The sequence below is a fragment of the Sinohyriopsis cumingii genome, chromosome 10 (genome assembly GCF_028554795.1).
Source record: "Sinohyriopsis cumingii isolate HCF-2022 chromosome 10, ASM2855479v2, whole genome shotgun sequence".
NCBI classification, from domain to species: Eukaryota; Metazoa; Mollusca; class Bivalvia; order Unionida; family Unionidae; genus Sinohyriopsis; species Sinohyriopsis cumingii.
Genome location: NC_142970.1, coordinates 8,931,594 through 8,957,951, shown reverse-complemented (window position 1 = coordinate 8,957,951; position 26,358 = coordinate 8,931,594). Strand labels below are relative to the sequence as shown.

The following is a 26,358-nucleotide window of genomic DNA, read 5'->3' as shown; positions in this document are numbered from 1 at the left end:
AGTCACACACAACTATACTCACACACAGATACACAGAAACAGATACACACAGATACAAAGACACACACAGATCTAGGGTTTCCTCTTTTGTTAAAATTACATATCCAGCATCAGTTCAAACATTTTCCCCTGTGACTGTGACTAAAAAAAAGAAACAAATAAAACAAAGCAATATAATAATAATAATAATAATAATAATAATAATAATAATAATTTGAGACATCTTTTGGAAATATATCTTTTCTTAAACAAAGGAAATGGTTGTTATATATTCTAGGAGCTGAAGAAAGAGTTTTTTTGTTTTGTCAGATACATTGTAATAATGAAGGAACAATGCATACTATCATATATCACCCTAATAACTGCCTCGTAATACTGTCACGAACTTCTTAAAGGGACATAACTCTTATACTTACCGATTGGTATTACATGTTGAATTACTTCCCCATCTAGTACGAGTAGTAGGCTTTTTGCAAAGACTCTGATCCATATTAAGTTATGATTGTTAATATGTGAGAAAATTAAGCTAATTTGTGAACTATATGTCCCATTAAAGAGAACGTATATTTCGTAAATGAATTAGTTAAATCCGGATATCATCATTACATCTTTTTAGAGATAATTATGAAATTGAGGGAGGGTTTGAAGGCAGTCATGCATTAGGTAGCACAACATAATTTTGTATTGCGAGAATAAGAAATCGTATTAGTGTAATTGCTGAAACAGAAATTAAGCAGACGTTGACGGCACAGCCTTACGTATCTGAAAATTAGAAAAGGACAATTCTATTGCCCGGGTGCCATCGTCGCAAGACTTTCTGAGAACAAAGATACGAAAGAAATAAAAATGTTCAGTGTTAATCATTTACGTATAAATTTTATATAGCATTTCTCTAAGAGAAGTTTGAATCAGGAAATTTTCTGTGTTGTATAATTGTATCCATGTCAAACTTGAAATAGACCAAACAGCTCTTAACATGATTTTGAATTTTTCCGCTTCAAAACAAATTGAACGGAGTTACAAGTTTTGGAAACAAAATAGTAAGACGCGGGAGTGTGTGTATTTTTTTAAATAGAGGGGCCTGGCAAGATAAATAAAACTATTTGGTTAAATATTGTTTAGAAGAGGATATTATAATCCATTCAACGTGTTTAAAATGACTATATCAATATGCATTTCAAACATAATCATCTTTGCAAGCAGTTGTATGTAACGAAATTGTGTTAACTGACGAGATTAAGGATCAGATATTCAAAGGGCCAAATATATATATCAAATGTAGTTTCTCTTATTTGAATTTTATCACACATACAAATTCGGTTAAGTACAGTGAAAAAACTCCAAACAAACCTAATTTAAATAAAACAAAACAATAGCAAAATAAGGCAATACTTATACTAATTTCTAATTTTTCCCCATCTGTCACATTCTAAAAAAATATCTGTCAAAAACTTGAACTTTCTACGCTTCTTAACATTTCTTTATTTGTACTATGATTCTGTCGTTTGGAAGAAGAGATGTATTTTCGATACGTCATTACTGACCGTTTATCGGAGGCACAAGTGCATTTTCTGTTTGCCTGAGGTCTACTAGAGGCAAAACAGTATTTGAGGAGCCGTTTACTTTTCATGCATCATTCATTTAATGCCACAGTGCTTTCATCTGGTTCTGGATCACAGTAACTATTTTTAGATATTGTTTTTGCTGATAATTTTAACCGAAATAAAAATGACCACTCAGAAGATGCTTTACGTTTGATAAATTTTCTTTAGTGATATCAACTAATAACGAGTACTTTTATTTTGAATACTTTACAATGGAGTTTGAAATGTATGGATTTTAAGTTTTTGTGTCAACGTTTATTATTCCCATTGTTGGTTCTAAAACATACAGTTCTTCTTCTGGGTAACTGATTTAAATCTGACTTTATCCACTATAAATTAAATTAATTTTAAAGCCAGTGTAGATTTGAGTTTTAAAGTTAATGCGATCTTCAAGCTGTACAGTAAATTTATCCGCATACATATTTATTCATTTGTTCACTTCTAATACGCAATTAATACCTACTTCGTATAGCGTTGTTTGAAGTTCTTATGAAAGCTTGCAATATTATGAGAAGAAAGGACAAAGGATTGAACGAATAAAATCGTTGGTTAATATAGAAGTGATTAATTATGCAGACAGACTTAAGTAAATACAAAAAAGGAGATAAAGTCGACAATAACCAAGATCAATTAAACAAATAAAACAAATATACTGATTCATACACTTTTATGAGGGTGTGTAATTTCGTATTATTTTTAAAGAAATATCTTGCAAATAAAGAAGTCGATTATCATAATATTTGCATTACAGACTCTATAACAAGGAAAAATGTTCCCAGACCATTTGTAAAAAAGATAACATACTATCTCAGAGTGGTCCATTACTTAAAAATTTTCATGGTGAAGAAATTGTAAACAAATTTGAATACGGCTTTATCATCATTTTCAGGATAATAGCGTAGAGATGGTTACCCATATTTTCAACAGAAGAAGTTTCATATCTTTAAATTTGTGTAGGTAACATATAGGTTGATACATAATGTGACATTCGCTTATTGTACAATGGCCTTTAACGTGATTTGTTCAGATAGGTTGATACATAATGTGACATTGGCCTGGAACGTGATTTGTTCAGATAGGTTGATACATAATGTGACATTCGCTTATTGTACAATGGCCTGGAACGTGATTTGTTCAGATAGGTTGATACATAATGTGACATTCGATTATTGTACAATGGCATGGAAAGTGATTTGTTAAGTAATTATGTGGGAATTTCAAATGCACAATAATTGATTTTTTTAAAGTGATTTATGTAGTGAATTTTTTAATATTTACATTGAAATATACCACACAGTACATTATGCATTTGACGTGTAGTACTGACCTTCAAAACTCACCATACTTACCATATATGGAATGTTATCAAACTTCTTAAAAAGTGCAAAAGACTACGTGAAATATTCTGGAAAAAGGAAAGTTGAATAAGATCAAAGTCAAAAGACAAGGATGTAGCGACATTTATTACAGGTGAGAACACTTATAAGTTATTTACCTGGTCATTCACTGCTGGGATATGTAAGAGATGATTACTGACGTACTTATCACAAACACAGTATACATTTTCCATAAAAAACAAAGGGCATATCATTCCTGTGATTTAACTGTAGTTCTATGATTCCTGTACAAGAAAGTAAGTGATATAGTTAATCCAATCAATGAACATTACCTGGATACTCAACACTTTGAGAAGCCAATCAATGAACCTTACCTGGATACTCAACACTTTGAGAAGCCAATCAATGAACATTACCTGGATACTCAACACTTTGAGAAGCCGATCAATGAACATTACCTGGATACTCAACACTTTGAGAAGCCAATCAATGAACATTACCTGGATACCCAACACTTTGAGATGTCAGTCAATGAACATTACCTGGATACTCAACACTTTGAGAAGCCAATCAACGAATATTATCTGGATACCCAACAATTGGAGGAGTTAATTACATTTTCTTTTAAATTTGCAGTGGGTCCATGAATACCTAGGTATGGTCGATATTTCCAGAACCATACATATTCATATTACACAGCATTGTGTTTTGAGGAAGGTAACTTACAACACAGTACAATAAACTAGGGGATATAGTGATGAGAAAGGTATTTCAAGGGTACATACTATACATATTGGTGACAGTGATAGTGCTAATGCTATCAACACGGGTACTAAATTGAAAGGCAGAGGATCAGCCAAGGACGGACAAAGATAAACGCAATAACATACTGTTTATTCACGGGTTCAGGGTCTAGGTCAGAATAAAATGAAATTAACTGCCTACTCATTCTGAGATCAATCAGTGTTTGAAAGCCGAGAAATACAAGTGTTCTAAATTAGTTCTGTACGTTTGTTGGAATTAATCATGCCGAACCAGTCCAAAGCTCGGTGAGGTGAAGCGTGAAGGCAAGAAAATGTAGGTGCAAAGCAAGAAAAACAACGTACCAGAATACAAACTAAACAGGAGTAACGCATTCACAGCATTGAAAGTTTCTGATAAGATTCAGTTGAGATACGCAGTTGGTATTAGAAATGAAACAAAAGCAAAATTGCTTGAAATGGAAATAAAATTATAGAACAGCTCTAATTGATGTCTTTAATTCATCCAGATGCATCCCTGAAATAACTAGATAAATAAATATAACAAAACTAGCGTGGAAGACTGAGTTGAGGGGAACCTTGTGAAAGACGTTTAGGTCCAATGTGTGTTGAAAAAAGTCGTAGCCCAAAAGGTACAACGGATAAAACTACTGCCAGCGGAGAAGGACCAAAAAACTAACATCAAATTGGAAGGAGATTATGACATCTTTTAAAGGTTACAAAACAAAATTGGAATATAATATTGTTCAGGAACATAGAAATGGCTTCAGTTTGGCATCATTTTGGAAAATTAAAAAGAAAAGAGATCACCAACCACACAAACAATAGCTCCCCCAACAAACAAACATCTAACCAAAACAAAAAACCCAACAAAACAACAACACCAAAACAACAAACAAATTCACAAAACCCAAACAAAAGAACAAGAAAATAACAAAAAGCCCACCCAAAAAATAACACAAACAGAACTACTAGTGACTGACGCAGTAGGGACGCATGGTCAAGAACGTTACAAAGTAAAGACGTCTCACAAATTCACAAATACAAGAGTCATCATGATAGTTCATCCACGATTATTTGTTACTTATATCTACAGTATGTGACTGCCCTTGGTCAGTAATCGAGTGAATGGTCTCTCTGACTCGTGACATTGATTTTGTAAACAACATAATACATAGCTAATGGTTCTCTATGATAATCGATTAAATATTCCGATGATTATTTCTGGAGGTAAACATGTTTACTTGAGTTTAAATTCAGGACATTTGACACCCCTTGTAAGCACCTGGTGTACCTGCTGTTTTACACGTTCGTTACTATTTTGTTTAGTAAGAGATCTGACCTTGCTTACAACTTGGAATATTCAGGAAATGATAGGAAACTGACTATCATCCAGGTTATTAAATTGTGCTTTCGGTTTTTATATTAAAGTTGGTTATATTATAACTGCTCCTTCCCTACCTTACCATCAGAAGTAAAATCGGTTTTATTATTTTGTTCAGTTTTTTTTGTTGAGAATATTTATTTATTTAAATTATTCACTAGAATTACAAAGTGCTCATTAATACCTATTGGATTATATGGATTATATCATCGTGATATGTCAAGAATGTTGTGGCACATCATCATGCTCGATATTGGAATTTATCAGGAACACCATGGAATTCATTTGGAACTCTATTATATTGGGCTTTTGATAGAATCTTTAAGACTATTATGATTTAAGTCACAATACTGTAAGTTCTTTTCAGATTTTCACTTTGTGATCCAGGGAAATAAATTACCTCTTGAGTTTTACTAAACTTGTTAGTTTTCTCTCTTTTATGTTACTTAGTTTAAGACTAAGAGAATCTATGTTTGGATTTGCACCGTGACAAGGAAATCCCAGTCAAAGGGTTACATTATTTGTCTCCCCACGAAACTTTGCTGAGGAGGAAGACAAAAAAGAAACCCCGCGACTGGAATTTCCTTATTTTACTCACCCAGTCTTTTGCACTTAAATTAAAACCACGTCTGTGACGACCTGACTGAAACAACCAGATTGAAATAAGAAAAGTAAATTTAGTAAAACAGATAGACTTTTCTGTCGCATGAGTGAGAACATGCAATCGTAACACATATCATGTATAGATGTAATACCATTTATGAATCATATTATTTCATCATCGTAAATAAATTAAATATCACTGGGTCACTGACTATGAGAAAATTAACTAAAGCGTACGAAGTTTCTTTTAAACATCATAAATAATGGCACAATAGTGAGTTTAAAATTATTGAATGAGGTGACATAATGATGAGTCATATAAATAAAACAACCTTGTCGGTAACAGGAAATACTGTGTTTAACAAACATACAAAACAGAAACGTACTACAACAGCAACTATCTCGGGAACAAGAAATAATGTGCATTTATTGACAAGTTTGTTGTTGTTGTAGGGTTAAACGCCATATTTCAGCACAAGATAGGCTATACATGGCGGGCAGTATAAATGGTGGGAAAAAACCCGGAAAGAACCACCAGCCCATGAGAAGCTACTAGCAAGCTTTCTCGCATAACCACATTAGCCAATTCGAGACTCGAACCCACGTAGAGGTGAGATTTCAGTGATCCCTAACGGTGAGCGCTTAGACTACTCGCACTCGGGTGTCCTCTGACAAGTTTGTAAGTAATGTCAGTGTGGTAAAAGGAAATTGTGGTACAAAGTAACATACATGATAATAAACATGTTAAAATTTAGATTTTAAACATAAAACAATGATATTCTGGAATGTTTCAGAAAATACGCAGATTCAGAGATTTCATTAAATAACACCGATAAATAGAGCACCAGTACTTATATAAAGATGGTTAGTCAGTGATGCTAATACCAAGATGTTATACCATGGCTCTGATATCAAGACGGTTTTACCGTGATTCTGATATCAAATGGTTATACAGTAATACAGAAATCAAGATGATTATACATTGACTGGTATCTGGATTGTTATACAGTAACTCTGATACCAAGATGATTATAATGTGATACTGATATCAAACTGGTTATACAGTGATACTGGTATCAATAAGGTTATACAGTTATACTGATATATATCATTATCACTGTATAATCTTCTCTATATCAGTATCACTGTATATATATATATATATATATATATATATATATATATATATATATATATATATATATATATATATATACACACACACACACACACACACACACACACAGAGAGTCATACTGATATATAGATGATTATACAGTGATAATGATATCAAGATGGGCATGCAATGCAGTAGGAAGGAGAAATACATTAAATATATCCATCATCAGCGTAAAGATTTTTTCAGTTTATTTCATTTCACCAGTTTTAACATCATTTTTCTGTAGGTTATTTATTTATAAGAGTATCATTGATGAATGAGAAAAAAGCACAGCTCGAAAGCTAATTAGCTTTATCGCGGACGAAAATGGAAATAGCCCTATCTCTTCAGAGGAAGATTACAAAAATGAATTAAACCGATCGATTCCAACGGAACTTACAATGATATTAACAGTAAAGAAAACTATAGGACACACGGTACTAATTATACGGAAGAACTGTGAACCAGTCTAGAAATGGGTGAAGAAATAATAGAGTATTTACAGGTTTGGTGGTCCATAATTGGTTAATAATGAAAATTAAAATTTTAGGAAAAATATCTTTTGAGAGCTTATCCTATATGTAATGTAAAAAAAATATTGACAAATTTCTACTGATGCAACTTTAGCATTTTTACAGGCTTGACTCAGGAGTACTCAATACTGAAAGTAGCACCTGATTCATTTGGTGCAGAATCAATAACACGTGTTTCATGCACATGTATGTAAACAAATTGCCGCGGGTCATATGGTGTTCTCCACACATAAGCTTGCACCAAGGTTAGATGTGCACGAAAAATTATAGGTGTTATTATCAGCACCCATAAATTTTAAGTTATTGAATTTTGAATATGATAGTGTTTCCATATGTTTACCATTGGAGTGGAATTAGTACCGTGAGTCCTATATGGAGAAAGTGTTATCAATGCTATAGCTGGAAACTTGTCGAATTATTGTGACATGACGTGATTTGCACTTTGTTGTAGCATCATTTAGTAGGTACATTTCTTACAACAGATCATCTAGACAAACTGTACAATGGTCTCAATGATGATTACCTGAATTCAAATGGACCGAATGATGATTACCTGAATTCAAATGGACCGAATGATGATTACCTGAATTCAAATGGACCGAATGATGATTACGTGAATTCAAATGGACCGAATGATGATTACGTGAATTCAAATGGACCGAATGATGATTACGTGAATTCAAATGGACAGAATGATGATTACCTGAATTCAAATGGACCGAATGATGATTACCTGAATTCAAATGGACCGAATGATGATTACGTGAATTAAAACGAACTAAATGATGATTACATGACTTCAAATGGACCGAATAATGATTACGTGAATTCAAACGAACTAAATGATGATTACATGACTTCAAATGGACCGAGTAATGATTACGTGAATTCAAACAAACTAAATGATGAGTACATGACTTCAAATGGACCGAATGATGATTACGTGAATTCAAACGAACTAAATGATGAGTACATGACTTCAAATGGACCGAGTAATGATTACGTGAATTCAAACAAACTAAATGATGAGTACATGACTTCAAATGGACCGAGTAATGATTACGTGAATTCAAACAAACTAAATGATGAGTACATGACTTCAAAATGGACCGAGTAATGATTACGTGAATTAAAACGAACTAAATGACGATTACATGACTTCAAATGGACCGAATGATGATTACGTGAATTCAAACGAACTAAATGATGAGTACATGACTTCAAATGGACCGAGTAATGATTACGTGAATTCAAACAAACTAAATGATGAGTACATGACTTCAAATGGACCGAGTAATGATTACGTGAATTCAAACAAACTAAATGATGAGTACATGACTTCAAATGGACCGAGTAATGATTACGTGAATTCAAACAAACTAAATGATGAGTACATGACTTCAAATGGACCGAATGATGATTACATGACTTCAAATGGAATTATAAACTGTAGTGGCTTTTGTCATTTAATCTTTACCCTACTTTATCTTATCTTAGTTATATTGATAGCGTCCAAATATAATACATTTTAAAAGCAAAATGATGCATATGAAAATACTGAAATTGTTCTTCTGTATCATTTACAAAAGCTTTCGTTACAGAAGTTCCTGATTATTAATAAAATCTCAAAGAATTAGGCAAATACCTATGTTCAATGTTTCACCAACGATACAGTTAAACATTCCGAGTTATTTAACTTATTTCTTCTATCCTTCAATCTCTTTTATCAAAGGCATTTCATCACTTTTGTTAAATGTTATTGCCTTGAACACGCCAATTATTTGTCTAGTGAAAACGTGTGCATTGCTTATCTTTTTTTAAAGACAAATTAAAAGAGGCAGATAAAATTAAATTAAAAAGACAGAACTTATAATCATGAAGGTCTTCATCACCGACACCTTCAGGACTACTGAAGTGTTTTTATTAAGAAAAAAATTATTCTTTTGTTCAAAACTAGGTTAAAAAACGTCTATGCACAGAAAGTCTGAGGAAGGAATATCTTGGAGAATGTCTCAGACTATTTCGTTGGAAATATTTTAATGAAAATGCATTGGGGACATGTACTGGTTTCGAAATTTCTTGCGTACAAAGAGTCTTGGGTAAGAAATGTTTTGCTTATTATATATACATCACGCAGCAATCAAGAACATAAGATATAGACACATATCAACTACTCAGACCTGAAAACATTCAACCATCAGGCTTTGTTCTGAGAAACCAGTCTGTATTCTTCTTAAAGGTATACTTGATTAATGCAAGTAATTTAAACTGGACATATTAAGAACACTCCAGCAGCATTTTAGCATAATTTGAGAATTTCAATATCCCTGGAACTGGTAAAACACGCTTGTTATTAATGCTGCATAACGCTATTACACGTACAGATTTGGATTTCTCAAAATAACTTGCATTTTATTTGCAGTTTTCATGATGGTACAAAGAACATCCACGTGTATATATTTCGATGGGGCCAAAACAAGGATAATCTGTTTGAAGTAGTAATAGGTCCATTCACTTTAGCACATTGCCATGGTTACAACCGTTGCTTTGTCGTATTTATTCATTACTTTCAAGAATGAAATTTTAATAAAATGTATTATCTCCGCATGTTAACGAAGATTTTGCCGAATAATCTGAAAACGTGAAATGTTGATTTTCCTCTGTTCTCTTTTTGAATAGAAAGTATAGAAGGTTTTAGCTAATATGAATGATAGGTAATATTATGGAATAGTTTATTTGCTGTTGCCTTTGTTACCATATAACAAGGAATAGTTTTTATGTTGTAGTGCTGTTAACAAACGGCATGGAATCACTATTTGCTGTAGTATTGTTACTAACTGATCTGGAATACTTTATTTGCTGTAGTGTTGCCACCAAACAGTATGGCATCATTTATTTGCTGTAGTGTTATCACACAGTATGGAATAATTTATTTTGCTATAGTGTTGTTACCAAACGGTATGGAATCATTTATTTGCTGTAGTATTGCTAACAACTGATTTGGAATAATTTATTTGCTGTAATAATCTTACCAAATCGAATTGAATAATTTATTTGCTATAATGTTTTATCAAATGTAGTGGAATAATTTATGTGTTGCTGTGTTGTTACCAAATGAAATGGAATAGTTTATTCGCTGTAGTTTTGTTACCAAATGGTATGGAATAATTTATTTGATGCAGTATAATTACCATATAGTATGAGATTTTAGACCTTTAAGTCTTAACTCTAGTGTTGATTCTTTTTCCAGCAGTAAAAGAATCTCATGAAAGTAACATTTGCCATCAATTACTTTACATTTTGCTTTTGTCGGCTGTTTGGTGAGCTTGTCATAACCATTATTTCCTTTTAGGCTTTTGAGGCCAGTCTGAACCGAATTATCTCAAGGGTTTTCGGGGCAACGTGGTTATGGACTTCAGTTATGAAGAGCTATGACAAGATTACGACACGGTCATTGTTAACAAACTTGTAGTAATCCAGTTGTCGAATGAGTCGGTCACCCCCCCCCCCCAAAAAAAAAAAACAACAAAACAACAACTGTTTAATGTAAAGTAGTAGATCATCAGTGGATTGTGTAAGGTCTAAATTGAAAATATATTTAAAAAGGGATGCCATATGGTCTAGGTGTCGCTTCCATAAATGAAATTTTACCATCGCTAACTTTTTCTATAGACAGTATCCAAACACTTCAGCATCTTACATATACGATTTTATATCACAGAGTAAACTAGAGATACCTTAAGCAGTCGTCTCTTGAAGAGGATTGCTGTTGTGTGCAGAAGGATTTGAAGTGATCCGGAAGTACCATTTTATACAACTTATTTCACACTTCTGGTAGGAGTGTCAAGCAAATTTCCGATCCTTGTTCTTTTAAAATCTTTCTGGTGAGAAATGTTTAATGCCTGCAGCAACCTATCAGAAACATTATTTCATTTCACGCTAACATTCTTTGGCGCTTATAGCGGATGGTACCTGTCTCACTTTGTAAATACAGATGCTAGAGTTACATTCCAGCTGGTCAGAAACGAGAATCGGCTTCGAAAAGGAGCACCAAAAGGTAATCATTTTTTTTTTTGTTTGTGGGAAAGTTATTTAGTATGACAGTTTAACAATTATTATTCTTCTTATCATCTTGATTTACCATTAAGTAACGACTGGATCCGACTCGAATTACTCAACCACCTGGTAAACAACGCGAATGTGCCATAATGCTTCTTGATGGAACCTGATATAGCGCCTTAGACAAGTTGGCCACCTGGGCCCTCTGATATTAATAGATATCGTGTGTAACATTATGTGACCCGAGAAGACTTTGTATTATATGTCTCTAAAATACGCTAGAGATCGCTTAAAATATGTCATAAAGTAATGCATTTTCACTCAAATCCTTTTTTTTAAATTCGATGTTCACTATTACATATTGTAATAAATTTAGGGTATGTGCTGTTTGTATTTATGTTTCTGTTTATAGCTTTTGTTTACTGATTAGATCTTGGTTATGGGCAGTGGTTGTTGGGAAGATATTTCTCAACTCGATTAGTCATTGTCCAAGAGCAGACGTCATTATCCAAAGTATTTACGAGTTCGTAATTTATTAACATAGGGAATTATCTCGATTCTTTTCTTAGGATAACGCGCTTGGTACTTTGAGAGAGGAATACATAAGTGTATTGGGTGTTTGGGTCGTGCATTCCATGGCGTGGCGTGAGGTATTGATATTCTGCATAGTAAGGCTTATTGTTGAATCATACAAATGTGAAACAAGAATAAACAATTAAAGTCTGAAATTATTAGAGTTTCGTGATGTGTGGTCATTAGGTGATTATAGAACAATTGCTGTAATATAAGAACCTTTAATTTGACAACTACTGTTGTATTTAGGTCCTTGGAAATAGGGGAAAAGTATATACATTCTAGCCGCGCTCGCGCAAATGGTTGATTCGCTCGGTATAGAGACCCTTCTGTGTAACAATATAACATTCTAGTTCATACATTTTCACGTTGCAGTCTGTAGTCGAGTGTGTTTGTCTATTTCTTTAATTACAAGTATTATTAGGCATTAATTGTTACTCAGCTGTTTCTCTGATGGAAATGTAATTACGTTTTGTGAGAGAATATACGTTTGATGATGTCATGTATAGTTTCATACACCATTTAAGAACTTATTGCACTCGGTCATGATCTTCAAGGTACCAAAAATGAAATAACCAAAATGAAATTATGTCCTTTTTAGTTCAAAATATAAACATTAAAATTTTTGTAGCGAATAAAAGAAGTATTTATTTTTGGCACTTAAACATTTGTTGTTGTAGGGTTTAACGCCATTTTCAGCACAAGACAGGCCAGTATAAATGGCGGAGGAAGATCCCGTGAAACCCCCAGAAAGAACCACCTGCCCACGAGAAGCTACTTGCAAGCTTTCTCACGTACCCACATTGCCCGAGCCCGAGACTCGAACCCATGCAGACAGAGGTGAGATGGCAGTGATCCATAACTGTGAGCTCTTTAGAACACTCGGCCACTCGGGGCCCCAATTTAAACAGTAAATTGTTGGCAGAACCTAAATATTAGAACGAATCTCCATAGAAATGACTGGCAAACCAATAAAGTGGAAAGAAATTCCTGTGACGGAATATTTCTTTTTTCCCGGCCATAAAGGACTGGATTTGCTCAAACTAGAAGATAGGAAATCCAAAAACCATTGGATTTCTTGTGAACACTCAAACAATGCGGCACAAATCAAGAAGAATCCATACGGACGTTTGTCCCTGCTTAGGCAAAACGAAATTACGTTACCATGATCACATTTCCTTGACATTAAATCTCTTTCTCAAATCTATGACCTGAACTGCCATTTTTATGTCAAAAATGTCAAATATAAAAAATGCATATAAATTGTATTTAATAGCATTTATTAAAACTATTAATTACTGCCACCAAAGTTATGTAATGTAATGTTATGTTATTGTGTAATTTCTACAATTATGAAGACACTGGCCGATCAACAAAATATTAGATCCAGGACAGGAAGTAATCTTATTGATGACCTACTTACTCGATGATAATTTGGAGTATTTTGTCCTATCCGCCTTTCGTGCACCTTGTCAAGATGCATCGTTCAACCCTTCTCAGTGTATTTGTTATTTTATTGTATCGCCGATGCACATATCTACAGCAAACACCATGTAGATTTAAGGAAAATGAACGAATCGATGTGCTTATAGAGAATATAGGCTTTCCGTTGCTTCCATGACAGCCAGTCCAGCATCACCCGTTATCGTGATTGTAACGCATTATTACCATCATGTTTTAAATTAGGATTTTTTTTTAAAGACTGATATTAGACATGAAATCAACGAATTTAATGTGATCGATGTATAAGGTAACATGATTATTATGAAAACACACCAGTGAAAGAACAAAAAAGGCTATCCAACATGGTGCATTTCAGATTAGCTACTAATGTATGCCCAAATTTGACCCCGACTGCGGATTTGATAATATTTCTCACCTTTACCATAATATTCTTTGCAACAGTCCTCCTTTAAAGCAAACTTCTGTGAATACAAATACAAGGTCCCTATAGCAAATATCTTGGGACAGTTTGCATATTTTAGGTACATATTCACTTTCTTCTTCTTATTACTATAAATACTCATTACCATAATTATATTTGCACTTGGCTGTATTACAAGACAGACGCCCATCGGAATTATTTAGTTGTTCCTTTATCCTTCATAAAACATGAATAGAAATTCCGTATTACAACATTTTGTCAAATTTGAAGTTTTATTTCTGCTCATTTCTTTTGGTCTTATTTTGTGTATATTTTTTACTTATCATATGACACAATTTCCTTTTTCAGCTTGACAGCGATTGAAGTAAGCGGATCTATTGGAGTTGTGTACTCCACTATCCAACTTCATAAGGGAGTCATACAGTATTGGTCAAGTGAACTGCTCTATGTGACTGCAATACACTTCACTGAAGTACGCCGGATTTGTCGGCAGGTTTCTCTAGATGGTTATATGTACTGAGTCAACCGTTTTGTGTGTTTTTCTGAACCTTGTTTTTGTTATAGTTGTTAGGTCAAGTCGGTATTGTATGCGATATGATTGATAGATCAAGTCAGTAATGTATGTAGTATAATTGGTAGACGAAGGCGGTTCTGTACGCGCCTTGAATTCTAAAGTTAGGCCATTCATGGACATACAAGGAAGCATGTTTAACGCATAATATAGACCGTTATGATCTTGACACATTCAGACTATCCTTTGATGTGATATTACACTTACTGTATGAGCAGGAAGATAGGATGGCTTAAGTTCGGCGAAATAGCTCTGTTGGCAAGGTATTTTCGCAATACGATGCAACATTATCATCATGTGTGTCAATTTGCAGGTAAAATAAATATAGAGCACAGGTCGCACTGCAGGTATCTTTGCTACAGTAGATACACGGTAGCCGTGCCAATAGTCTCTGATGGATATAGTACACAGCCGTAATGCGAAGAGAAACTTCTATTGAATACGCATTTCAGATTAGTTAAAGGATGTTTAATGACCTGAAGCGAGATATAATTACTCTTATTCACATCCAATGTGCAACATTTGGCAAGTTGTAAAGGAGTACGACACAACACATGCAAGGTACGATTTGAAATGAAGACACGATAAAGACGGAAGACGAGTCGAACTCTTTATGGGAAATGTTACAGAGGTGGCAAAGAAAAGTCAAGCTTGTCTTTATGAATAAGGTAAGACTGTGTCAATTGTAATCGGAACGGGATTGACCTTTTGTGTGTAGCTATGTCGATGCACTAATTTAACTAAAATATTTTTTGACGATTAATTCCATGTCAAATCACAGGTCAATAGTGGCTAACGTATGGTACAAAAATGAGGTGGCATAGTTGGAAATAAATTTTGTACAGACAGCAACAATATGCACTATGCACGCTAACCATAAAACAATATTAAACATTTATTGGAATGGTATCAGTGGTTTTTTTTTTGTTCTCACCATCTTGGGTAAGTACACGAAAACATTGAAAATTTAAATTTGAAAAAATACTTGACAGGTAACAGTAATAAAAATGCTAGGCGTCATGGGCGGCCGAAACGTATAAGGCACTGGCCTTTACAGATCATTCAAGTCTAATGTTTGTCCACGTGGGTTCGAGTCTTGACGAGGCCAGTTTGGGTATGTGATATGCGTCAATTTTTCCCGAGGTTTTTCCCGTTGTTCCTCCACCAAATATACTGGTCGCCATGTATGGCCTATCATGTGCTGAAAAATGGCGTTAAAAGAGCAAATTCATCATTCCGCATATTACAAATGTCGTATGAAGGATGATACGGTAACACTTGCTAACATATTAAACAAGGCATAATTTAAAATAGCACGATTCAGAAAGAAATCATTGAGAATTAAATTTTTCTCTTTGTACCAACCGTTATAGGTCACATCTTAATATCATGCTATATGATATCTTTGATAAAATGAATGACCAAGTTGATTAAAAATTGTTATAAGTCTCAAGGGACAATGCAACACACCAGTCAACTCGTTTTATGTACGAGACAGGCACAGGCATACATTCAAGTTGATACTGTAAGCCTTTTTAATTTTAAAGTTCAGTCCACTCATGCAGGTTATGAGTGTCCTAGTGTAGCAAAATGACTGAACGAAAAAATCTTGGTTGATCCAAGACAACTACCGGTTGGTTATTCTTCTCTTCCATTTTCACACCCCCCACACCCCCCCACACACACGCACGCACGCACGCACATTGAAGGACAAATCGATAATAGCTCATGTGGGGAATATATAGCTCTTTCTCCACACACACACACACACACACACACAAAATCACACTTTGAAGGACGAATCGATAATAGCTCGTGTGTGGAATATATCTCTTTCTCTACACACACACCCACACCCACACGAACACACACGCACGAGCACACACACACACACACACACACACACACACACACACACACACACTTTGAAGGACGAATCGATAATAGCTCATGTGGTTAACATATATCTCTTTCTCTGGATATGCACACGCACAGTCAGATAGAAAACGTTTTGAGGTAGTTAGATCATTGTTATTACGGGAAGAAGAAATTTCCAAAAAGAAAACGAAAACAAGCTAGGAAATAATTGACCCTTTGGCATGTAGAATGTACTAGTTGAATATAACATTTATCTTATTTGTATTAGCCTTTTGTTAGGACTTTTTACAGGAGATGAATATATACCTGTAATTATATATGTAAAATGTAACTCTAGCAATGTAACTGAAATATGTGTCTGGAAATCGACCATTTAAATATAGATAAGGTTCTCTTGAAATTTACTGTAAAAGACCAACTGTTTTTTTTTCCTCTCATTCTTTTTGCGGGGTTAAAATACCACGTGAATATCCGGAGGAACCAGTGGCGTCACTCGGGTTGGTGTCACCCAGTGCGGTAGCTCATGGTGTCACCCCCATGGTCCTCCTTCCGTAAGAGACCATACAGAATCCTTAGTAATGTCATTTTGGTGTCACTCTCTCTGATGGTGTCACCCGGTGCAGTCCGCACCCCCCGCACGCCCTTGCGACGCCACTGCTGTGCCTGCTAGTCATGTATTTAACTATGATCGGTCATCCGCTTATGAAATCCGACTAGACCGAGCAGTGTGTGCTCTGTAAAATTTGCAATTTTTCATTTTGGTGTCACCCCTCTGAGATGGTGTCACCCGGTACTGTCCGCACCCCCCGCACCCTCCTAGCGACGCCACTGAAAGGAACGCAGTATAATTCTTAAAGTATTATCGTTACATTTGCTTGCATATATACACTTGCCTTCATCTTTTATAATTTTGTTCCTCATTTGTTTAGATGATTTCTAGTGTTTCAAATGTCTGAGAAATTGTAAATTATTTAAATATGTAAATTCTACCACAAACGTACTTAGGATAAAAATGAAAGAATAGTATAAGAAATAAAAACTGAAATATCATATACTAAGTATATTTAGACAGAATCAGTGAATTATATTTAGTGACACATTATAAGGAACAGAACAAAGAATAAAGGAGACTTAATGCTAAATCCTGCATCTGTAGCAAAGACAAGGTGGTGTTGAAAGACATTTCATACTACTTTAATGTTAAATCCTGCATCTGTAGCAAAGACAAGGTGGTGTTGAAAGACATTTCATACTACTTTAATGTTAAATTCTGCATCTGTAGCAAAGAGATGGTGGTGTTGAAAGACATTTCATACTACTTTAATGTTAAGTCCTGCATCTGTAGCAAAGACATGGTGGTGATGAAAGACATTTCATACTACTTTAATGTTAAATCCTGCATCTGTAGCAAAGACACGGTGACGTTTAAAGACCTAGGTTTTGACCTAGTCTATGGTCTCCATGGAAAAAAATATGATCACATTTGCATTTCTTCTAGGGCATTTCAAGGACACTTCTACAAGGAAATGCAAATTTACTTGACGCCATTACAAGTTATTAAAAATTCTGGGTAAATATTTTTCAGCAATTACCTATTGCGTATGACGTAATAAATGTACATCATTACATTGGTTGTGCGTCACATTTGTTGATATATTTACACTGTCATGACTCGTGAATGAAACCCTCTGACTCCTTAGGTCTGCAAAGACGCTTGAGTGAAGCCCTCGAATTGCCTATGTATGCTGACTCGGGGATGAAATCCTCTAACCGCTTAGGTGTGCCATTCAGTCTCGAACCGCCTAGGTGTGCCATGACTCTTGGATGAATACCTCTAATCGCCATGGTGTTATATGACTCTTAGAAGAATCCACTATCGGTCTAGGCGTGCCATTCAGTCCTTTAACCGCCAAGGTGTGCTATTCAGTCCTCTAACCGCCAAGGTGTGCTATTCAGTCCTGTAACCGCCAAGGTGTGCAGTTCAGTCCTCTTACCGCCAATGTGTGCAATTCAATCCTCTAACCGCCAAGGTGTGCTATTCAGTCCTCTAACCGCCAAGGTGTGACATTCAGTCCTGTAACCGCCAAGGTGTGCTATTCAGTCCTCTAACTGCTAAGGTGTGCCATTCAGTCCTGTAACCGCCAAGGTGTGCTATTCAGTCCTCTAACCGCCAAGGTGTGCCATTCAGTCGTCTAACCGCTAAGGTGTGCCATTGAGTCCTCTAACCGCCAAGGTGTGCTATTCAGTCATCTTACCGCCAAGGTGTGCTATTCAGTCCTCTTACCGTTTAGGGAGCGCCATATAATCCTCTAACTGCCTAGGTGCAAATAAGATATTATTTAACTCCCTTATTGAAATTGATAGTTGCATTTGTTCTAGTGTCAGTAAGCAAAGTTCAAAGTTCAAGCAAATGATACTTCTATCTTGTTATGATAGCTTGCTGCTTTTCGTGAGGAAAGTAGTTTCTCATGGACCAATTTTAACAATGCATTCCTGCTTGGTTTTGAATAAAACTACGTGTTAGACATTAAATCCCATTTTGTCATACTATTCCGTATCGTAAGACTTCTTATCAAATGAAACACCTTTTATTGCATGTCCCTATTAAGTGAAATCCGATTTAGTTGCTATTTAGAAAAGGAAGCGTTTGCTTATCCTCCAATCTTTAAACAAGAAATTTAAGGTTTATCTGACAGGAAATTTAAATAAAATTTAAAACATTATAACTAAACATTGAAACAAAATTTAAGTCTAAAAACTTGGTTTCTGAGAACAGGACCATATATTAGCCTTCGGTTTTATTAAACACTAATATAGACGTCTATCTCTTTTCTTGTTCTGCTCTGTACAGGTTTTATTCGTAAATAAAGAATTTCTATTCATAACCATGCTTTTGGGCGTTCGAAATAACCTTTACTATAATATGAAAAGATAGGAAATATGTCAAATATACACACATGCACATAATTGCACACATACAGACAAACACACACATGTACACAATTAAACACACGCAAGCGCACGCACATGCACAATCTAGCATAGTATTACAAAAACTATTTTGTTCCAAGTTAACCTGAATTGGAAGAATACATATTCTAAGAAGTCTGGCTGATTAACACAAGACACATTGACTCTGCTTGTGACTTAAATGCCATGATGGTAACGAAAATAATGAAAATATTGGTTTATGTCATTCTGATCGTTTATGTCTTCTCCACGTATATATATATATATACAAGACAAATAAAACAGTAAAACGGTTATGTTTGCTAAACTTTACATGACTGTTTCTATATGAGAGAGAAGGAGAGAGAGAGAGAGAAAAAGAGAGAGAGAAAGAGAGAGATCGAGAATCAGTGTCTGTGTGCAAGTGCGCGCGTGTGTACAATAATGCACAAATTTAAGAAATTGTTATTTTGATTTAAATACATGTATTTAATAACGAATTCGCTGAACAGAATGCATTTCTTTCGAACATCACATTCTGTGAGCTTAAGGTACCGTTGTTCCACATAGAAATGACAGTCACAATAAACATCAGAGGAATGATATAGATTTATAACTTTATTACAAGTCCATTAGAATTATGAATGATACTCCACAATGTAAAAATACTCCGGATAACTCATAATGGTCACAGCTCAAGAGCCTGCTTGTATGTGTACACACACACACACACACACACACACACACACACACACACACGAGCAGACACAAAATATACATTCATACATACATACATACATACATACATACATACATACATACATACATACATACATAGTTTGCAGAAAGTCCATTTAGTAGCCGACCTTATAATTTTTCGCCGTGGCAAATATGTTTAAAAAATCCGGCTTCAAAATAATAATCTTAATTTTGATTTGTAGAAAAGAAAGGACAAATATGGCCGGCCCCATAGGCTAGTGCTGTATGTGCACCATCAGGTGGAACAGACGAACATGTTTCAATTTCCGACCGCTATTCATTGCCCCTCCCGTTACATTTGGAGCCTCGTCAGATTCTCTGTAGCAGATGGCACTGTTGAGAGTTGGCTTTGGCCACTCTGACAGGTGAATCTGGATGGTATTCGATGGTGAATGCCAACGTATGCGGTCTAGGTATGTTAAGTCACTAACCATCCTGTCAGAGCCTTACAAGTCTAGCGGTATTTGCAGCGGACTGTGGGGCCGAGGAACCCGGGTTCGATCCCCAACCACGGTTATTAGACTTTGTCTTTCCTCTCGTTGTACAAGTATTGCGCCAAGATCGGACGATAAGTAAAGATCGCATTTAAGGTGAAAGACGATCGTGACCAAAATTAAATCTACTACAGGAAACCTGAAACATTGCACTGACTTTATTGAGAATGAATATATATATATATATATATATATATATATATATATATATATATATATATATATATATATATATATATATATATATATATATATATATATATATATATATATATAGTTAGGCGTTGTTGGATGATGCCACGCAAAACCTTGGGTTAACAAGGCATCGTGTAAAGAGACAAGTAGTTACACCCTCACTATTTTTTCCACTGAAAGACTCAGCATATAAGTAGTCACGCGCCTGAGTTACGCCCCTTTTTATTTGAAATTAGCTGTGACGACGCTATCATATTTAGGTAGCCAAGCGACGGAAGTGTTTCCTTTTGTTGAATAACCCAGAAAGATAGCTTATGTCACGCTTATCTAACGAAAGCATACTGATGATGAAAGTATTCTAAATATTGTCACAGATAACTAAACATATACTCATTAGTAATGAGTCATTTAAGCATTCAATACAATAAGTACACGACAAGGAAAAACAAAACGAATAACATCAGCGACAACAACCATCTACCGATATCTGGTATATATATATATATATATATATATATATATATATATATATATATATATATATATATATATATATATATATATATATATATATATATTTCATTACGGTTTACAAACTATCAAACCGTAGCGTTTCTTCTTTCATCTTGTTTCGAAGTGTTCAATTTTAAACAATGGGACTAACGAAAGCATTCTGCTAAAATCTATTTCCATACACACACACACACACACACACACACACACACATATATATATATATATATATATATATATATATATATATATATATATATATATATATATATATATATATATATATATATATATATATATATATATATATATATAAAGATATCAAAGCACAAGCTCCTACGAATGTATCAGCCCCTTTCGAAAAACAGTATTTGGACGAATTTTGGCTCATTTTAGCATAAATGAATATTTTTGGTTAAAGTTCTACCTTTAAAGGTCGTGCACGAATTCATTTTTAAACTTAGAACAAAGTCACGTTCCTGTTATGTAAAGCTTGTTAATAAATCTTGCAGTAGCGTTGTATAATATTGTGTGTGTGTGTGTGTGTGTGTGTGTGTGTGTGTGTGCAAAGTACGCCCTTGTGATTCAATATAATCATATAGTAATAGAAATGCAAACATAAACGACCGACTAACACCCTGTTTCTGTCGAATAAAGTAGTAATAATTTACTTTAAGCATTCAGTTTGATTCTCGATATAGAAACATAACATACACAAAAAACCCCCAAAAAACAAACATGCTGGCTATTGGGTTACACATTACATATTCTAGTACATTTTTTTAACAACTACGATAGCTTTCCTTTTAGAGTTAGATTTGCATTATATTTTCCCTTATAAGTCGAGTCAAACTGTACAAGAACACAGATCTTGATCTTTCGTCGCATGATTAGTCAGCAGATCAGGGTCTATGTTGTTTGCAGTACTGATAACTGATTACTCCTAATAAACTGCATACACTCAAATTTGACGGCACAATATGCGACGATAGTTGTTATATTTTAGCACACTATAGGCTTAAACATGACGGTCAGTATAACTGGTGGAGGAAAAACCCGGGAAAACCAATGACGCCATTTCAACTTTTTCAGGGGGAGGGGAAAACTTGATGGGGGGAGGGGAAACTTCATGGGGGGGGGGTGAAACTTGATTGGGGGTGGGGGAACTTGATGGGGGGGGGGGGCAAAACTTGACTGGCTTGTTAATTTTGGTATATAGGCAACATCAATTTTACATTTTACAGCACATGACGTTCCTGGGGAAAACCAAAAAATCCACCGATCTATGGGTAGCTAGTGGTAAGCATTCTCAGGTACCCACACTGGCCGAGTCTAATACTCGAACCCACGCAGACACAGGTGAGATGGCAGTGATCTGTAACGATGACCGCTTTAGACCACTAGGCCACGGCAGATCTGGGTATGTGCAGTTTGCTCTTGGATTTAGCTTATAAGAGAGTATATATTGTGTTGTTTTTTTTTGAAATATAACTGTATTACTCCAGAACACCATTATAATATTAAACAAATGTATTAATGTTCCAGATGATTATCAAGCTTGTAATTTTTAAGACAAAGTCGCCTGTTCCAACCTTCAAGATATTTCATTTGACACCTTTCAAGACGATTTGTATGAAAGTCAGTCCACACAGTGTTTACATTTAATTCGTCTGGACAGACAATCTATCATGAGATAGTGTTCTCATATAATGTATTTCTGAAAGGATTTCTGATTTGAAAAGCTTCAGAAAGGTATGTTTGATGTGTTCTGTGTGTTCCGTTTCATCTTATTGACTGAGAAGGAAGTTACATACTTCAAGAGATTTAAGCAGTAATTGTCTTCCTGTTTCGCGTTACAGAATGTGCACGCAGATGTAAATTTTCAAGCTAACATTGAGTCGCTCAAGTTACAAAGGTTATGCTCAGGGTAAATATGATCCCACAGCCATAATCTTCCGTGGTTCTTTGACGCCTTGGTATATAAAGTCACAACATATGTCTGGAAATAAATACATAAATAACGGGAGAAATAAACAAATAAGGCGTTATTAAAAGTAAATATTACTTCCTTCTAGACTGAGTCGTAGCGGAAGTGATTGCGAATCATTTGGAAAAAATAAGGGTGATTTCTGCTTAAAGCTGCTTGTGACGCATGTAAGTGCATACGTGTTAGTGATATGTTCTCTTATTTGGTGACTTTACAGTAAATGTATAAACGGCATCGAAAGATACGAATGTGTTCTTCATACGGAAGTGTCATATCACCATTCAAGATTGTATTTGACATTCAATTATCATGTGTTATAAGGTATTGAAACAGTTCGATGCTTTAAATTTTTTTGTATGTGAAATAAACTGAGAAAAGTGTTGCGTGCTTTATATTTTGGTGATCCCATTGGAAATAAATGTTGATAAAGTCGTTTTATGTAGGTTATGAAGAAAAATGAGTGTCGCAATTATTTAATGTGTTTTTGAAATTTCGAGTGGAGTCAATTTGACGAGTCGGACTAGACAATTCTCGAAATTTCTTTCTTGCAGAGACAGTCACAACATAATGAAATTCTTTTAGAATATGTGATTTTCTGTCAACGTACTCATCTTTATAAGCAACGTAGATATCAACCAAAATTCAACATGATAACAAAGAAACAGTTGAGTTATTAGTAAAATTTAAGATGAAAGTAATTTGAGCCGTGCACACAAAATATTTATTTACTTGCATACATGCATATATATCTATATGATTACATCTTTTTATTTGCATACGTATGTATGTATGTATGTAATGTATGGATGGATGGATGGATGGATGCATTGATGGATGGATGGATGCATACCTGTGGACATATATATTCCTGTATGAATATAGTTGTGTTTTACGGCACCTCAGCAGAAAAGTGGTTATGTATTGGCAACTAAGTATAAAGTTCAGTAAATGTAACAATGAAATGCACAAACATGCAGATACAGGAAAATGATTAACAATGCATATTTATAAACACCGTACCAGTCATTATAATAGTTGGCTGTGGTGTAGTTAGTGTTAACCATGTGCGTATACATCTCACCAGGCATTGTACGAGTTGACTGTAGTTAGTGTTACACTAGCTACGATGTCGTAGCCTCAACTTGATTTGTTGTGGTTGAGGTTACGAACTGATCCCATATCATGTAATGGAGCAAAAAAAAAATCATCACTAAAGTCAGAAAAACAAACAGTGTAGAAATCAACTACATAAGTATAATCATGTTGTGAATGAAGTTTGGCTTATTTTGAATTTATTAAGCCCTTACACGATAAAATAAATTGGCATGGTTACTCTAACCTTATCCTGTCCGCCATGACAGATAACGCGAGACTCTCGCCGTGACCCCTTTTCTACATAAGGCTTGCCAGACAATATTTTGGATATTCTACGCAATATTATTATCACTCAAGTTAGAATAATCGTTTCTTGGTTGAAATATGAAAGTTGCTGATAAACAGTATTTACTTTTGATGCGATAAATTTCTGACCCAAACGGCGCCAAATGTTTACTACGATTTGTTTACATTTCCAAATAAGGCTTCAATGTCCTTATATGGCACACAAACAAGCGAGGCTGAGAACGGAAGTAATCATTATTTGAAATAATATGGCGGATGATCTAAACGAAAATATCGGCAAAAAAAGGTAAACGAGATTTTAGAACTATTTCTACAATGATTTTCGATACTTCCGGTATTAAATAAGAGGACTACTCAATTTATTGGATAATATGCAAGGAATATGTTTAAAGTGTTATTATTAGGCTAAAAGAGGGCCGGATGTGAATCACACCCGGCTTGCTCCATTAACATGTATATGCTCATGTTAGTACCCTGTCCACGAGGTACGAGTAAGGGTACTAATATTAGTACTAGTGTTACACATGTGTATATACTTCTCACCAGGTACTTTACTAGCTGGCTGCTGCTAAACAAGTGCATATACACTATATCATATATTGTATGAGTTGGCTGTAGTTAGTGTTACACAAGTGTATATATTTCTCACCAGATACTGTAAGAGATAGCTGCTATTAAACAAGTGCATATACACAATATCAAACATTGTACGAGTTAGCTGCTGTTAAACATGTATATATACACTGTATCCGACATTGTACGAGTTGACTGCATAGAGTTAAGACTTTTCTTATTCATTGTACCAGTCATTATACAAAGTGGCTGTTGAGTGGTAAACATAGTGTTCTAGTGATATTAGGTAGGAACATAACATACAATGGCAACAACAAAGGAATATTATTGTATATTTTAGGATGAAATGTGATACATTTTGGTTGATTACTCTGGAATTGAATAATGGTTTACAAGCACCAAGTCCACACCCAGTGTACAAATACAGAGGTATGAAGGATTTATTCTGAAAACATTATAAGCGCTTAAGTTTTCTTATTCGTGTATGTCATGCTTACAATCTTTAAATGGACTAAGTTTGATCACCGTCCTTTTCAAAGTCCTCTTTTACTGACTATAAAATATATTTGCTTTATTTTGCAGCGAAATCTATATGTGAACCCTGTGTTACTTGGAAAATTTTAGTGAGTCGGACAAAACAATTCCTTGTTCTCAAGGCTTAGACGGAAGCACACAATGGCCACTGCATCAGGATTACCAAATAAAAACTGTAGTCTCGTCAGAATTGGGACATTGACACTAAAAGGTAAACGAGGCATGATGTAGATAAATCCTATAAATACCGATTCTTACGTATCGTTCACTTGTCAATACATATTTGAATGACATGTGTACCAGACTATTTAACAATTATTCTTTACAAATTAACTTTGAAGTTGATATCGGGGAAAACAATAACGCCGTTGCTTCGAGAAGTTACAATTATACTTAATATTTTGGGTTCCAAAATCTTCGTGTCTTGATAATTTTTATAATTGTCACTATCATTATCATCATCTGAAATCACTAGGATTTTGAATAATCTGATGATGACGATAACAGTGACCGTTTTGGTGATAAATAAAATAATCATCATGTAACATACGGCAACAAATAACTAAAAGATCAAAAGTACCAGATGTTTTATTTTCCGAGAAAGGG

The 26,358-nt window shown here is 34.7% G+C and overlaps 1 protein-coding gene across 4 annotated transcripts in view; it reads left to right on the top strand.

The window, feature by feature from the left end:
* The first annotated feature begins 11,251 nt into the window (after positions 1-11,251).
* The window catches only part of LOC149789581 (uncharacterized), a 74,348-nt gene continuing 59,241 nt past the window's right edge, over positions 11,252-26,358 (top strand). For 2 of the 4 annotated variants that reach the window (XM_089971605.1, XM_089971601.1), the window contains exons 1-4: positions 11,252-11,438; positions 14,247-15,137; positions 22,502-22,677; positions 25,801-25,963. In XM_089971605.1, the coding sequence (XP_089827731.1) occupies positions 25,894-25,963 (70 nt within the window). In that variant the 5' untranslated portion in view covers positions 11,252-11,438; positions 14,247-15,137; positions 22,502-22,677; positions 25,801-25,893. Of the gene's footprint in view, positions 11,439-14,246; positions 15,138-22,501; positions 22,678-23,116; positions 23,185-25,800; positions 25,964-26,358 lie in introns of all 4 variants that reach the window. The other 2 variants (XM_089971602.1, XM_089971603.1) reach the window with 2 other exon arrangements.